General features: G+C 43.2%; 1 protein-coding gene and 1 long non-coding RNA gene across 2 annotated transcripts in view; both read left to right on the top strand.

Annotated features, from left to right (window-relative positions):
- The window catches only part of LOC121579397 (phosphoglycerate kinase), a 28,347-nt gene extending 18,690 nt beyond the window's left edge, over nt 1-9,657 (top strand). Inside the window, exons 7-11 of the mRNA XM_041893971.2 lie at nt 1,928-2,042; nt 2,910-3,089; nt 3,411-3,588; nt 3,944-4,042; nt 8,929-9,657. Of these exons, the coding sequence (XP_041749905.1) occupies nt 1,928-2,042; nt 2,910-3,089; nt 3,411-3,588; nt 3,944-4,042; nt 8,929-8,969 (613 nt within the window). The 3' untranslated portion in view covers nt 8,970-9,657. The remainder of the gene's footprint in view (nt 1-1,927; nt 2,043-2,909; nt 3,090-3,410; nt 3,589-3,943; nt 4,043-8,928) is intronic.
- Nucleotides 9,658-14,802: 5,145 nt separating this feature from the next.
- Nucleotides 14,803-16,350, top strand: LOC121579396. The gene is made up of 4 exons (XR_006002903.1): nt 14,803-14,928; nt 15,220-15,328; nt 16,047-16,109; nt 16,240-16,350. It is a non-coding gene; the product is annotated as an uncharacterized LOC121579396 (long non-coding RNA).
- The last annotated feature ends 935 nt before the right edge of the window (nt 16,351-17,285 follow it).

Raw genomic sequence — 17,285 nt, 5'->3', positions numbered from 1 at the left:
GCCTCTGTGTTATTCAGGCTGAGGCTCAGAATCGGAAGAATAATCATCAGATGTCATGATTAATTTCTGCCCTGACATCTGAGTCGTTTTCATTCAGAACTTGTGGCAGTGCTAACGCAGCATGTGCATACATTCGTCTTGGTCTTGTCATTTTTTATTAAGCACGCTCTCACTGTGTACTCCAAGTAGACTAGAGTAGACTGATAAGACTGCTTGGATTTGGTGGACTGATATAGGGTACATACCATTTTGAGATTATCATTAGAATATACCAATACAATAGAATGTCTTCATTCACAATTGGTGATTACATCATTATGCATAATTCGCTTCCCCTCACTCATCAACTCACCCATTACATTTTACATTTTAGTCATTTAGCAGACGCTCTTATCCAGAGCGAGTGAGTGCATACATTATATATATATATATATATATATACTTTTTTCATACTGGCCCCCTGTGGGAATCGAACCCACAACCCTGGCGTTGCAAACGCCATGCTCTACCAACTGAGCTACATCCCTGCCGGCCATTCCCTCCCCTACCCTGGACGACGCTGGGCCAATTGTGCGCCACCTCATGGGTCTCCCGGTCGCGGCCGGTTACGACAGAGCCTGGATTCGAACCAGGAAGCTAGCACTGCGCCACTCGGGAGTACATTCTCCCCCATCACACTTTACTTCGTTTATTTAATCTGTTATAGGTGTGAAATTAGTTTAGGTTAAGTTTCCAGGCAATTATCAGGGTGATTATCAACTGGGCACGGCACATTCCACTGTCGGAAGAAGGAGCGGAGCAGGCCCTACTGTTGGGAGGAGGGGGGGGCAACGGGGAAAACCATTTTAAAAATGACGTGCCCTCATAAAACTGTTTAACTCCAATTCTGTTTGTGATATTAAGATTCTAACAACGGTGTGTTCTATAGACTTATTTAGGAAAAGTCAAGGATGGAGGGGGTCATGACTTAAAAAATGGCAGAGTAATTAAAATAAATACATTCATGAGCAGTCAAAATGACTGCTTTAGCTAGAGGTTCTAGTGTTAAAGGAAATGTCCACCCAAAAACTATCATTTGGTATTTGTTTCATTAGTTCATTGTTGATATAGTCCCAAAATGTTTTGAATGTCAACAATCAAGTTTTTAAGATATAGATCTTTCAGATTACAGAAATACATCATACCGGCTGTATTTCTGTATTTTGAAAGATGTATATCTTAAACTTGATTGCTGACATGCAAAACATTTTGGGACTATATCAACAATGGACTAGTTTATTTTAATCTGTGTGATTAAAATAAATCTGTGTGACAGTACTTTACTTATGCATTCTAGTCTTCCCTTACCACTGGCCACTTTACAGCCTTGCACAGTGGGAAAGTTGAGCCACGCACACACACAGCTAGCTACCGTTGGCCACATGTCGAAATTGGCCCAGTGTCAGAGTCCATATCATCCTGGCATTGTGCAACCGCTATATCCAATCAGGTTCTTTCACTGCCACAGTTGTGTATTTTCAAAGATGACCCCAGTTTTCAACTCAGTTCAGCTTTTTGGCCACTGCCAGTGACAAAGTACATTGACGTGAGTTGGCTAATAATAAGCCACACGACAATTAATGAAAGGCGGTAGGATTTAGCACTAAATTCATTGTACAACAGGAAACAAATAATGTAACACCAACAAAATGACTTTCCCAATATGGCTATCTTCCTCAACTAGAAACCTTTCCATAACAATGTTTTACCATGTGTGTTTATAACTACACTAACACTGCATTATGACTACATTGTAACTCATTGTAATTGAGTGTGTTTTATAATGGATGATAGATATGGGCTTCAAATAAATGGGCTTCATGTCATTGTCTTACTATGTTTACCAGTGTGTTCATATGTTTTCATAGTTTCTCTCTGTTGTGTGCAGAGCCAAGGTCAAGGACAAGATTCAACTGATCAACAACATGTTGGACCAGGTCAATGAGATGATCATCGGTGGTGGCATGGCCTTCACCTTCCTCAAGGTCCTCAACAACATGGAGGTGAGGACAGAGAGGGGGGAGGAAGACTGAGGGAGATTATACTTTGTTTAAGGGAGACACTGGAGGGGAGAAATGGAGAGGATGATTCTGCCCCTTTTTTGGCCAATTGTATTTATATCATGATTTTAACCTCCTATTTGATTGAACATAACTCGGAACTCACTCACGCCTCAGCACAATCTAGTTAAATCAGGGGTCGCATTAGCTTTCAGAAATCTGCATTTAAAAAATGCAGACCATCAAAAAATCTGCTTTCAACCATTTCACCTGTGTTTTATATTGAAAGTCACTTTTTGCTTCAATAGAATAATAAGGGGCATGTAACTATAGTTTTTCTTAACACAAAATACATTAGTGCAACACATTCGGCAGAATATCGTTCATCAGATGAGAAATGACAGAAGTGCAACGCTATTTGGCTAGCAGCCACACATAAGTAAATTTAACTAGCTTTCATTTCCTAATGTTTCGCTTGAAGTTAATCTTGCATTTTAACTTCCTACCAGAGAAAAACTACACTGGAGGAAAGTACCAGAGAAAAGTAGCCTACACATCAGTCGGAGCGCTGTCTGGTGATCCAACCAGAGCAAATGTAATGCAACTGAAGCACTAAATTACTCCTTTAACATTCATGATTTGGAGTGAACCCTGACTGAAGCGGAGCAGAATTTACAATAAGAAGCATTTTAGATCTGCGTTTACAAAACGCAGCAAGATTTTTGAGTTTTATCTTTCCTTTTCTGTGTGAAACACAGAATCCTTTGTTAACGCGACACCTGGTTAAATATGTTCAATGATTGACTATGGTGTATATCATGGTGGTTATAGTTGAAATATTACAATGAGTGATCCTCTCTTCCCTGGCAGATCGGCACCTCCCTGTATGATGATGAGGGCGCCAAGATCGTCAAGGAGCTGATGGCCAAGGCTGAGAAAAACAAGGTCAAGATCAACCTCCCCGTCGACTTCATCACTGCCGAGAAGTTTGACGAGCATGCCCAGACTGGCACCGCCACCGTGGACGCTGGCATCCCCGCAGGCTGGATGGTGAGCAACCTGGGTCATGTTCATAAGGGCATGCAATGGAAAACATTTTGAAATGCTTTGTAACAGAAAACTAAAATGAGTCCCTCCAAGTTTCAGACCGTTTTCTTCCATTTGTTACCTAATGAACACAACCCTGATTGGGTTTTGTCTTCTTGAGGGGTGGTCATGGGAATTATTGTGCTAGCTAGCGATTTGATATACTGTATCACTTTAATAGTGAAATAAAATATAGGACGGTTTTATGTAGACATTGTAGATTAATACCCTCGATAACAACATGTAAAACTGGGGTTGAGCTCTGTGTCCCTCTGTTCTCCTCAGGGTCTGGACTGTGGACCAGAGAGCAACAAGCTCTTCGCAGAGGCTGTAGGCAGAGCCAAGCAGATCGTGTGGAACGGCCCCGTGGGTGTGTTTGAGTTTGAGAACTTCGCCAAAGGAACCAAGAGCCTGATGGACAAAGTGGTGGAGGTCACCAACTCAGGCTGCGTCACAATCATCGGTAAGACCCGCTAACACTGTTTGCACAATTACCATAAAGCACGTCTTTCACCAGGCACCTGAGACCCATGTTTGCAAATAAATAGCTACATGTATAATTGAGATCATTCAGGAAACCAAGCCTGCTACTGAGTATAATGTTAACACATATTTTTATTCAAGTTTATGCTTGCTCTGGCATTTTCATTGGAAGCTTTTCTTTATCCACTCTTTTTGTTGATGTCATTGTCACCGTTAGATAGCGCCAAATACCAACACCCTTTCTTCCTCAAATCTATAGTAGTGAATGATCACTATCACAGTGAAGGGTCTGTATGACCCTAATGTTACCCCCATGTTGTCTTGGTGATGCCCAGGTGGAGGCGACACAGCTACCTGCTGCGCCAAATGGGGCACAGAGGACAAGGTCAGCCATGTCAGCACAGGAGGCGGAGCCAGTCTGGAGCTTCTGGAGGGTGAGTGACGTCGCCACGGTTTCATCCGGACTTTTAACCTATACTACCAGTCAAAGTTTGGACACAACTACTCATTCAAGGGTTTTTCTTTATTTTTACTGTTTTTTACATTGTAGAATATTAGTGAAGACATCAAAAGTATGAAATAACACATATGGCATCATGTAGTAAACAAAAAAGTGTTAAATAAATCAAAATATATTTTATATTTGAGATTCTTCAAATAGCCACCCTTTGCCTTGATGACAGTTTTGTACACTCTTGGTATTCTCTCAACCAGCTTCACATGGAATGCTTTTCCAACAGTCTTGAAGGAGTTCCCACATATGCTGAGCACTTGTTGGCTGCTTTTCCTTCACTCTGCCGTCCGACTCATCCCAAACCATCTCAATTGGGTTGAGGTCGGGGGATTGTGGAGGCCAGGTCATCTGATGCAGCACTCCATCACTCTCCTTCTTGGTCAAATAGCCCTTACACAACCTGGAGGTGTGTTGGATCATTGTCCTGTTGAAAAACAAATGAGTCTCACTAAGCCCAAACAAGATGGGATGGCGTATCGCTGCAGAATGCTGTGGTAGCCATGCTGGTTAAGTGTGCCTTGAATTCTAAATAAATCACAGACAGTGTCACCAGCAAAGCACCCCCACACCATAACACCTCCTCCTCCATGCTTTACGCAGGGAACTACACATGCAGGGATCATCCATTCATCCACACCGCGTCTCACAAAGACACGGCGGTTTGAACCAAAAATCTCCAATTTGGACTCCAGACCAAATAACAAATGTCCACTGGTCTAATGTCCATTGCTTGTGTTTCTTGGCCCAAGCAGGTCTCTTCTTCTTATTGGTGTCCTTTAGTAGTGGTTTCTTTGCAGCAATTCTACCATGAAGGCCTGATTCACATAGTCCCCCCTGAACAGTTGATGTTGAGATGTGTCTGTTACTTGAACTCTGTGAAGCATTTATTTGGGCAGCAATTTCTGAGGCTGGTAACTCTAATGAACTTGTCCTCTGCAGCAGAGGTAACTCTGGGTCTTCCATCCCTGTGGCGGTCCTCATGAGAACCAGTTTCATCATAGCGCTTGAAGGTTTTTGGTACTGCACTTAAAGAAACTTTCAAAGTTCTTGAAGTTTTCCATTTTGACTGACCTTCATGTCTTAAAGTAATGATGGACTGTCATTTCTCTTTGCTTATTTGAGCTGTTCTTGCCATAATATGGACTTGGTATTTTACCAAATAGGGCTATCTTCTGTATACCCCCCCCCCCCCACCTTGTCACAACACAACTGAATGGCTGAAACGCATTAAAGAGGAAAGAAATTCCACAAATTAACTTTTAAGAAGGCACAGCTGTTAATTGAAATGCATTCCAGGTGACTACCTCATGAAGCTGGTTGTGAGAATGCCAAGAGTGTGCAAAGCTGTCATCAAGGCAAAGGGTGGCTATTTGAAGAATCTCAAATATAGCATATATTTTGATTTGTTTAACACTTTTTTGTTTACTACATGATTCCATATGTGTCATTTCATAGTTGTGATGTCTTCACTATTATTCTACAATGTAAAACAATTTAAAAATAAAGAAAAACCCTTGAATGAGTAGGTGTGTCCAAACTTTTGACTTGTAGTGTACTATTTCTCTGAAAGATACTCACAATTTATGTGTAATTTGTCTCTGCTTGGAACACGCTCAGGTGGCCCTCGCTCGAACCAGTCCATGTGTGCATTGCCACGTACTGCGTGCAAACTCTCTGGAAGCTTTCTCTCTGAGGAAGCTTTCCTTTCCCGGATGCCAGTACCTCGGCTGGGACCAAGGGGCAGGAAGTGGAGAGGGACTTGGGGCTTTGGTTGGAACAGGTGGAACTAGCATCCTAACAGAGCGATTTTGAGACTGCTGGTTACATACAGGGCCCAGGTTCGGGTGGTGTCTCAGGATGGCTCTGGTGGTTTCTCGGGTGACGAAGAGGACTTTGTTCAGATATAGCCACCTCCCTACAGGAGTAGCAGGGGAAACCATGGTATCCAACGCATCGCTCATAGAACTGTGCCGCAGGCCAGCTATGCATTTGGAGGTGAAGTGGCCATGTTCACCCCCGTGGCAGAAGTGGAAAGAACCTGCCCCCTGTGGCTGCCACAGTCAAGCACCACCTATCCCTGTTTCCAGATTTCATTGACGAATGGACAACAACCTGGTCCAACCCGCATTCAGCTAAGCTGATACTACATGGGTGTGCACCTTCGTGGATCTGGAGGGGATGGAGGGGGCAGGTCTGGTGCACACTCCTCCAGTGGATGGCAAGCTAGCTGGCTACCTAGCCCCGTTTGCTAACAAGGATGTGGCTAATGCGAATCCTACGCTCCCTAACATGCACTGTCGCTTTTTGGTTGCTCAGCTGGAGAAGGTGTATTGTGTAGAGTGTGGTTGGGGCACACAGTAGGTTTTTCCCAGTTCCTCCGCCTACTGGGGATAATGGCTTATATAATAGTTGTCATTCCCCTGGGACTATTATTGACTTAGCCGTTCCCGCGCTGGATGCTAGCAACGCGCTTGGATGCGTTTCGCCACCTAAACCAGTCGATTCAGGTGTCCCCGACATGCCTTCAGGCACTGGCCCAGTGGAGAGAACTCCGGGTACTGTCTAATGGGCCAGGTGTTGTCCCGCAAGGTGGTCACGACTCGTCCCCCCAAAGGGTGGTGCGCGCTGTGTGATGGTTACTCAATTCGGGGAGTATGGACAGTGTCAGAGTGCCCGGCATATCAATTACCTGGAACTTCTGATGGTGTACTTAGCGCTCAGGCGCCTCGCGTTTGTCAGGCGGGCATGTGCTGGTCAGATCCAACAACATGGCAATGGTGGCATACAGTACATCAACAGGCAGAGGGGGACTCGGTCCCTCCCCCTCCTCACCTTGTCTCGCTCCCTGTTACTGTGGAGCAGTGCGCATTTGATCTCACTTCGGGCGATGCATGTTCCCTGTTGCCTCAACTCGGGTGCGTATCTGCCATCCGGGGGGGCCATCTTCCTCAGGAGTGGGGACTACACCAGTGGCCTCGGACCCTCCTTTACGCGTTTCCACCAGTGGTTCTGATTCAGCCCATGTTGGAAAGGGTGCGCCGGGAGGGCTTAATTAATTCATTTTTGTGGCTCCCCATTGGCCCAGGCAGCCTTGGTTCGCGGAAATCATTCACTTTTTAGATGGGGACCCGTGGCAACTCCCGTTCTGCAGGGACCTGTTGTCCCAGGCGCACGGGCAGGTTTGGCACGCAAGGCCAGATATTTAGTTCCTATGGGCCTGGCCCCTGAGAGGGCCAATCTGATGGCTAGAGGCTTACCTCCACATGTTATTGCTACCATTCAGTCTGCAAGGGCGCCCTCCACAAGAGGGCTATATGCATATAAGTGGCAAGCGTTTGAGCTCTGGTGCTAAGAGAAAGGGCTTGTTCTATTTCAGTGCTCTGTGAGGGACATCCTTATGTTCCTCAAGGAGCTTTTTCGAGCAGGGGCGGGCCTTCTCCACGTTAGAAGTGTACGTGGCCGTTATCTCAGCATGTCATGTGGGAATTGGCGGAGCCTCACCGGCGTCTCACATGGGACTTGGAGCTGTTTTGGAGGCACTGTGTGCAGCCCCCTTTGAGCCTCTGGAGTCGGTGGATCTGAAGATCCTCTCTCTTACAAAACCTCCCTGCTCATGGCTTTGGCTTCGGCTAAACGTGTTGGGGACCTCCGCGTTATCTGTAAACCCTTCCTGTACTCAGTTTGCCCCAGGCGACCTAAGGTGACGTTGCGTCCAAATGCGACCTTCACCCCGAAAGTCATGGCTATGTCCTACAGGTCCTTAGCTTTTGAGCCATTTCCCTTTTCTTCTGAAGAGCAACAGCGGTTACATGCCCTGTGTCTGGTGCGAGCTTTACGCACCTACATTGAACGGACACGGGATATCCGGTTATGTGACCAGCTTTTTGTCTGTTTTGCTAATCCAGCTCACGGCAGGGCGCTGTCAAAGCAGCATCTCTCCCACTGGATTGTGGAGGCTATGTCCCTGGCATATAGGGTCAAGGGTTACCAAGTGGTGTACGCGTCCACTCCACCAGGCAGCTGACAGCGTCTTGGGCATTGGCTATAGGATGGTTGACTATAGGAGATATTTGTGCTGCAGCGAGTTGGGCATCACCACACACTTGTGAGGTGTTATCGCTTGGATGTCACTGCTCCCAGTGTAGCCCACAGTATGATTAATGCTGGGACAGGGGAAAGTCACTAGGGCGCGCCGGGTGCGCAACACCCAGACTGCCGCATTTGACGGGTCAGGTCTTGGTGGTCTGCCATGAGCAGTTTCATTTAGTATCCATTGGCGCTGGCTTTGGGCGTGATTATATTTCCCCATAATATGTTATATTGAAGTTGACTGCCTAAAGGGGAATGTAATGTTATGACTGTAACTACTGTTCCCTGAAGGAGGGAAACGAGGTACAACAACTGTTTGGCCCCGCGCTGCCCGTTCCTGGGCTCGGTAAAGAGCGGTATTAAATCGAAGGAATTAATCCGAGACTCACACTTATCACCTGTGGAAGGCAGGGCTTCCAGCGCGGCACGGATTTCATTGGCCATGTCAGGTGTGATTTGTAGATACTTCAACTGAAGTCACAGGAGTGCACCTCCCCATAGTATGTTGTACTTCATTTCCCTCTTTCAGGGAACAGTAGTTAGTCATAACGTTACGTTACAGCATACATGGATATGAGGACTTAATGCAAAAGATGCTTGGTAATAGTTTTATAAACTAATAATTAACTGTTTATAAACTACTTTCAAACTCATTTTAGAAATAATTTTATTCTGCAATGCGGTGACCATATTGTATGTCTTCCTCTCTGCCCACAGGTAAAGTGCTGCCCGGTGTGGATGCCCTCAGCAGCGCCTAAGCCTCATCCCCATCACCTAGGAGAGGTGGGAGTGAAGACAAAGTTTGGACACCCACCCAGCCCCCAAGGCAAAGTGCTCCCTAAGTCTCCCACCCTGTGCTTGTCTAGTACCACCTCTGCTCTCTATTCTACTACTGTACAGACGGCTGACACAAACTGCAATGATCTCTCTCTCGCACCTACACGTGCCCAACATCTACATCACTAAGGAAGTGGAGGTGTTCTTAACAGAAACCACCCTCACTCCCTCATATGCACTTATGTTCCTTCCTGCTGTGTTTCTCAGAGATGAGGGCCAGAGACCAGTCAACTGCAGCTACAATCGTTTTCAGCATACAGGAATTTGGGAATTTGTCATCTGCATCACCTGTGTAAAAGAGCGCTTGCGTGTGTACGTTTTGCATCACTCTTGTATAGCCAGCCAGCCCAGGGAGAATTACAACCCTTCAAGCGTAAAAACGTGTTGTAACTCTATCTAGACCTTTATATTTGTCCTCCACCTCCACACAAATGTTGGCTCTGTATCACAGTTGCCCCCATTGTCTCAACTATGTTCTCCCCCCTGTTATGTCATACATCCTATGACCCTGTGGCTTGTAAGATGTTCGTTCCCCAGTGGTGGTTTCAGAGGGGTCATGTGACCTGAGCAGATGCTCACATAATAAAACAGTTGGTGTAAAATATAAAATGTTTGACTATTTATTTGTACTTGTGTCATTCATTGTTAATTTCGTCAACAAAAATAGTGACCATAATATTCGTCAAACACCTATTTTTCAGTGGCAATTGACGAGGCTATAACTGACTAAAATTAACCAGGAAAAAAACTAAAGGAAAATTATTTTTTATCTCTGACTATATATGACTACTAAGGGGACTGGACAATAGTTTGAGAGATTTTCAGTAACGGGCACAATTAATATTAGCAGCACAGATGTGCAGTTCTGTTCAGCAGTGGGAAGGATGCGGCACACAGCCTACATCAGCTGGGGAGCAAGTGATGAATGTGGGCAGACGGGCTCCGCTCTGGCTCCGCCTCCGATTATACACATTGTGCAAGCGGCTCTTGCTTCCCCATAGCTAACCGGTCACCACCAGCCTTCTAGTTAGCTACCCTTTGCCTGGTTAAGAAACACAAGCGGCTTTACGAAATTTGAAAACAATAGCAGCATTGAGTTTATAGTAAAACAGTCATCTAGCTATATTTATAGTTAAACAGTCGTCTAGCTATGTTTTTCTCTCCCTTGAGTATAGAAAAGTAGTCTCTTTGAATTTGTAGTCTCGCTCAACCCTCCCACTTTCCCCAATGCATTTCATACCCAGGTTCTGTAGCCAAGTCTCCCTCTTTTTTTCCTCTGAGAAAACGGCTTGAGAGATTACTGTTCAAAAGATATTACCCATAATACAGGCGCTATGTTTTTTTCTTTCTATCGTGCATTGGCGGGCCGCATTGTACATTCATAAAGCATATCGCAGGCTGTTCTAAAACTAGGCTACTTGCAGACCGGACCGTTAACCATTTGTTTAGCCTACACCTTGCTCAGTCATGTTACCTCATTAGCATTAGCTGGGTATAGCTAACAATCTGGGGACACGTTCAGCAGGACACAACATTTTGGAACGTTCAGATAGAAATATGCTATGTAGAACAAACATGCCTCTGGCAAGTTGAATAAGGAATAATGTCTGCTCTATTCATGCAATTTCTATCTGCAACGTTCAAGAATGTTTTGCAACTGAACGTCGCCCTGCTAACATTAACAGTAGCCTATATGCAAACATTTGGTGGGACAGAAAGAAAGGCAAAGGGATAGCAAAACATTTATTGACTAAATTCCTCTTGCCACTACACTACAGTGCATTTGGAAAGTATTCAGACCCATTTACTTTTTCCACATTTTGTTACGTTACAGCCTTTTTCCTCATCAATCCACACACAATACCCCATAATGACCAAGTGAAAAGAGGTTTTTAGACATTTTTTGCAAATTTATTAAAAATAAAAAAACATACCTTACTTACGTAAGTACTCAGACCCTTTGCTATGAGACTCGAAATTGAGGTCAGGTGCATCCTGTTTCCATTGATCATCCTTGAGATGTTTCTACAACTTGATTGGAGTCCACCTGTGGTAAATTCAATTGATAGGACATGATTTGGAAAGGCACACAGCTGTCTATATAAGGTCCCACAGTTGACAGTGCATGTCAGAGCAAAATCCAAGCCATGAGGTCGAAGGAATTGTCCGTAGAGCTCAGAGACAGGATTGTGTCGAGACACAGGTCTGGGGAAGGGTACCAAAAATGTCTGCAGCGTTGAAAGACCCCAAGAATACAGTGTCATCCTTCATTCATAAATGTAAGAAGTTTGGAACCACCAAGACTCTTCCTAGAGCTGGCCGCCCAGCCAAACTGAGCAATCGGGGGAGAAAGGCCTTGGTCAGGGAGGTGACCAAGAACCTGATGGTCACGCTGACAGAGCTCCAGAGTTCCTTTGTGGAGATGGGAGAACCTTCCAGAAGGACAACCATCTCTGCAGCACTCCACCAATCAGGCCTTTATGGTAGAATGGCCAGACAGAAGCCACTCCTCAGTAAAATCCACATAACGGCCCGCTTGGAGTTTGTCAAAAGGCACCTAAAGGACTCTCAGGAATGATGAAAGATTCTCTGGTCTGATGAAACCAAGATTGAAATCTTTGGCCTGAATGCCAAGCGTCATGTCTGGCAGCATCATGCTGTGGGGATGTTTTTCTGTGGAATAAGTCAAGGGGTATGAATACTTTCCGAATGCACTGTATATCTGACTGGGTAATAAACTCGGACTTCAGCCATATTGATTCTGACTCGAGCACAGGGGACAAGGTTTAGTGACTCAACTACAGCACTGGGCGAAACAGTCATTTGCCCCCTGTTCTACCTTTGGCCATCACTGTGGCTGCAGCGTCTGTGGAACGTTGATAACAATGGCAATGACGAGACCGAGTGACTGAGGTGCAACCCATACTATACTGAACAAAAATGTAAACGCAACATGCAACAATTATTTTACTGTTAGTTCATGTAAGGAAATCAGTCAATTTAAATTAATGAATTAGGCCCTAATCTATGGATTTCACATGACTGGGCAGGGGCGCAGCCATAGGCCCACCCACTTGGGAGCCAGGCCCGAACACTGGGGAGCCAGGCCCAGCCAATCAGAATGAGTTTTTCCCCACAAAAGGGCTTTATTGCAGACAGAAATACTCCTCAGTTTCAGCAGCTGTCTGGGTGGCTGGTCTCAAACAATCCCGCAGGTGAAGAAGCCGGATGTGGAGATCCTGGGCTGGCGTGGTTACATGTGGTCTGCGGTTGTGAGGCCGGTGGGACGTACTGCCAAATTCTCTAAAACGACGTTGGTGGCGGCTTATGGTAGAGAAATTAACATTACATTCTCTGGCAACAGCTCTGGTGGACATTCCTGCAGTCAACATACCAATTTCACGCTCCCTCAACTTGAGACATCTGTGGCATTGTGTTGTGTGACACAACTGCACATTTTTAGTGCCCTTTTTATTGTCCCCAGCACAAGGTGCACCTGTATAATGATTGTGCTGTTTAATCAGCTTCTTGATATGCCGCACCTGTCAGGTGGATGGATTATCTTGGCAAAGGAGAAACACTCACTAGCGAATGTAAACAAATTTCTGCACAAAAGTGGAGAGAAATAAGCTTTTTGTGCGTATGGAACATTTCAGGGATCTTTTATTTCAGCTCATGAAACATGGGACCAACACTTTACATGTTGCGTTTATATTTTTGTTCAGTATACTTTGTCAATACCAACATAAATTTATATAGCCTATATAAAGGAAGAGAAGTTAACCCCAGAGAGATTGATATGCCAGTGGCCTGCTACGACACCGACATGCATTTCTTTATGTCAGATGGCTACTGCATCTGCTATACAGATATAGACGTACAGAAGGAGGGTAATTTGTACATTTTCGATCCACATATTTTGTATAAAGATAAGCCTTATATTGTTCGATTATAGAAGTAACTGTGGTAGGCCTGATACAGTCTTCCTCACCTCAAGTTCAACTGTCGGAGTCAGTTGGAGCGCCGGGGCGCACTGCCTTCATATCATAGACCTGCAGTAGCTAAAGCTTAATAATACCACACCATACCAGACCTTCACAAACGTTTCTAAACTTTATTAGGGTCATATCAAAAGCAGAAGAGCAAATGTAAGCCAGGGAAAAAACACACTACCCTCCCCTTTGCCCCCCAAAAAAAAAAAAAAAAAACTCCCCTATTTTGGACCACCCCCTGAAGTAGGGAATGGCGGAGAGATTTGAAGAAAATACAAATATATTATTGTACATGTTAAATGCCACCGGATTTACAGCTCTCTCCAAACTTTGGAACAATTTGGAAGAGGGCACAACTTTCTTCCCAGGCCCAATTGCAGTTCATATTTCCACCACACAGTGGTGCACAGCATACGCCAAACAGCATCCCTAATGTAGGCTACATTTTGGCTATAATGTAGCCTTCAGGAGATCACAGTATTGTGTTCAGCATTGTCCTCAAACACATTTCTCTTTTCTCTCACAGAAAATGTAATAACCGGCCTGGATCTCTTGGAAGTCAGCGATTCAATGTTAGGTGAGTTAGGATATGGTGTAGGCTATACATTTTCAGACATATCCCTTCAAAAAGCATTAAGGTTATTTGATTTCTATTGAACGCACATAAGGAATAGTTGTTGTAAAGATCTGCAATCCTTTAGTGGGCTTGAAGGGGAAACAAAACAATCATATAGCCTACTATTGGGGGTAGGAGAATATTGTTCAATGGGGAATGAAACAGTCTACCTTGGCCTACTTCCATAACACATGATGAGTGAGGTGTGTTATGTCCTTTGTTGAATGATCTAATGAGTCTTGACTCTTGTCAGTGATGTTTTTGCGGTCAATTTGTCTGGGATGGGTGACATTCCTCCATGTTTCTGTCTAATCATGCGTTCTAGCTTCTTCGAGTCATTCCATCTCATTTCAGCAAGCCATGACACCCACCATTTCAGATTGTTCTGAAATCGTTTCTGTAGTTAGAAACATTAGATTAGCATTCCTGAAACATTATTTTGTAAAAAAAATATTTTGATCTCTGAGAAATTAAGTTAATTGTTTGCACCTAAATTGGCCCTTTTGATTTACAGGATTCACATAATATTAAATAAATAAAGTACATCTGTACCCAACATCCGATTTGGTCCAAACCTCTTCCTACCATTGAGTAATGTTGAATCCAATAAAATGGTCAAAAGCCACCCATGGACACCCCACACCTATCCCACCCCAACAACCATTCTTTCCCATTGACCCCTGTTAAAGAGCCAAATTCGTTGTTGATTTTTTGTTATATAGAAATAACAAAACATGCCAAAAAGCTGCTGTATTGTTAATTTTACATGTAACCAGGTCAAAACTTCTGACCTACGGATCGCAATGCTCCCACTTAGGGAAATAGAGCCTGCGAGAAGAGCCCTGTGGCTTCAGGCTAATCGGCATGGGAAATGTGGGGACCCAGTGTCCAATACACGTAGCTATGTGTGTGGAAAACATTTAATCACAGGTAAGACATTTAACTTGCTTAGTATAGTCAGTTTGTAACTCCACTCACTAATTGTAGCTGTACAGTCCGTTTGTTGGTTTTGTTGTTCTTGGCTAGTTTAATGTTCTGGTCAGTAGCTAGTTAGCACTCACTCACGTGGCTGCTAGCACCGTCATGAAAAGGGGCAAAGGGAAGCCCTACAATATTAAATTTTTTGTTTTCCCCACAGGCGGGCGGGCCGTGATGATCTATCTAATACCAACTGAGACTATTCAAAAACCAGCTGCCATTCCAGCATGATGATGCAAGAGGACGATGGTTGAACTTGCAAATAGCTTACACATTATTTTTCAATTTATTAAGGTAAGCAAAGTTGATTATTTAATTCAAATATATGAAGCCAAAGTCATATGATATAAACTATAGCTAGGCTAGATAGATAAAGTTGTATTAGAATTTGAGCACTGTTTGTAAGCTAGTTATCTAGCTAACTTTGGTAGCTAGCTAGCTAGACAGGAAAAGGCTACTTTAGTTAACCACTTTACAAGAAAGCTAGCTAACTCTTACAAATATACGTATTTTTTTAAATGATGGAATAGAGCTACAGACCCAGCATGACATTGCCAATTAGCTAATTGTTACTTTTTATTTTAGTATTTTAGTGTGGAGTCTGGTGAGGGGACTATGTTTCATGAAGCCATTAGAAGACTGTTGCTGACCTCTGTTGAATGCAGGTCATGGGCAGTGAGCTGACTGAGAGGAAGTGTGTATCTAAATTATTTATAATAAATGGTGTAATTAGCAGTGGTGGAAAATGTACCCAATTGTCATACTTGAGTAAAAGTATAGATACCTTAATAGAAAGTTACTCAAGTAAAAGTGAAAGTCACCCAGTAAAATACTACTTGAGTAAAAGTCTAAAAGTATTTGGTTTTAAATATACTTAAATACCAAAAGTAAATGTAATTGCTAAAATATACTTAAGTATCAAAAGTAAAAGTATAAATCATTTCAAATTCCTTATGTTAGCAAAGTAGATGGCACCATTTAATTGTTTTTAAAATGTATGGATAGCCAGGGGCACACTCCAACACTCAGACATTATTTACAAAAGATGCATTTGTGTTTAGTGAGTCCACCAGGCCAGCGGCAGTAGGGTTGACCATGTGTTCTCTTGATAAGTGCGTGAATTTGACAATTTTCCTGTCCTGCTAAGCATTCAAAATGTAACAAGTACTTTTGGTTGTCAGGGAAAGTTTATGGAGTAAAAAGTACAATATTTTCTTTAGGAATGTAGTGAAGTAAAAGTAGTCAAAAATTTAAATAGTAAAGTAAAGTACAGATACCCCAAAAAACTACTTAAGTAGTACTTTCGAGTATTTTTACTGAAGTACTTTACACCACTGGTAATTAGTCTTGGTGATTCAATAACCTAGTTAATCATTACATTACTTTTAACACACTCTCTATGTTTTGCTCAGTCTGGCAGTAACCCAAATATCAGAGGCAGAGCATCTCTCTTTCCCTGCTGCTGACAACTGCATGTAAGTTGTTCTTCTAATTTACATCATAATAATTATGTTTGCATAGCATTTTGTCTTCATTTTGGCAGATTAACTCATGTTTATCTCTGAAGATTAACTCATGTTTTTGCTCCTTTTTCTTCTTCTCAAGAACCAGCCATGCAACAAACCATACTGTACTGTTCCATAAAGAAGTAAGCCTTAGTTGGTATCAAGATTGACGTGGGCCATCATTGAAACAAAGAGATGCCTCCCTGGCCACCAGTGCATATTTCTAAACTATTTTTTGCATATAATGACAAAATCTAAAAACGATGCTGGTATTCTTTTGTCCTTTATTTAATTGTTTATTATAACATATTCTTAGCTAAAAATATTACTATTTATTAGTAGTAGCCATTATTCATAAATGACCCCATATGTCATGTATACGTCAGGAAGCAGGTGCAGAAGGTGAGTTTGATCATGAAGAATGCAGATAAACAAAACATTAGAAGCATACAGAACGTGAATGAAAACAAACCAATACTGCCAGATGACTGAGGCTACTGAAGGCTAAATAAAGGGAAGGTAATCAAGGTGATGATGAAGTCCAGGTGTGCATAATGAAGATTGCCAGGGCCGGTGGTTAGCAGACAGGTGACGTCAAGCGCGGAGCGGGAGAACGGGAGTAGACGTGACACCATACAAGGAACCAATTTTGGTTCAGTGGTGAAGAACCCTTGGGGTTCTGATAAAAAATAACCCTATACATTTACATTTGACATTTTAGTCATTTAGCAGACGCTCTTATCCAGAGTGCATACATTTTCATACTGGCCCCCTGTGGGAAACGAACCCACAACCCTGGCGTTGCAAGCGCCATGCTCTACCAACTGAGCTACAGCTATAAAAGGGTTATATTTCTAACTTTTAGGGGTTCCATATATGAAGCAAGCAAACCTTTTTTTCTAAGAGTGTATGGTGAAATTCTCATATGAAAACTTTTCCTAAAAGCCCAAAACTATGATGGAGAAATGGGCTAGTGACAAAAAAAACTCTGATAAAATAATACAATTATAAACCATTGCATGGCAGTCATAAAATTATTAGAAAACATCTCTATATGTGATTAGTGAAATTGACCATTAAACCCAATTGCAAAAGTATTCACCCCCCTTGGCATTTTTCCTATTTTGTTGCCTTACAACCTGGAAT

The sequence above is a fragment of the Coregonus clupeaformis genome, chromosome 13 (genome assembly GCF_020615455.1).
Source record: "Coregonus clupeaformis isolate EN_2021a chromosome 13, ASM2061545v1, whole genome shotgun sequence".
Classification (NCBI taxonomy): domain Eukaryota; kingdom Metazoa; phylum Chordata; class Actinopteri; order Salmoniformes; family Salmonidae; genus Coregonus; species Coregonus clupeaformis.
Note: the sequence above shows the minus strand (reverse complement) of the source record. Positions and strands in the feature narration are given on the sequence as shown.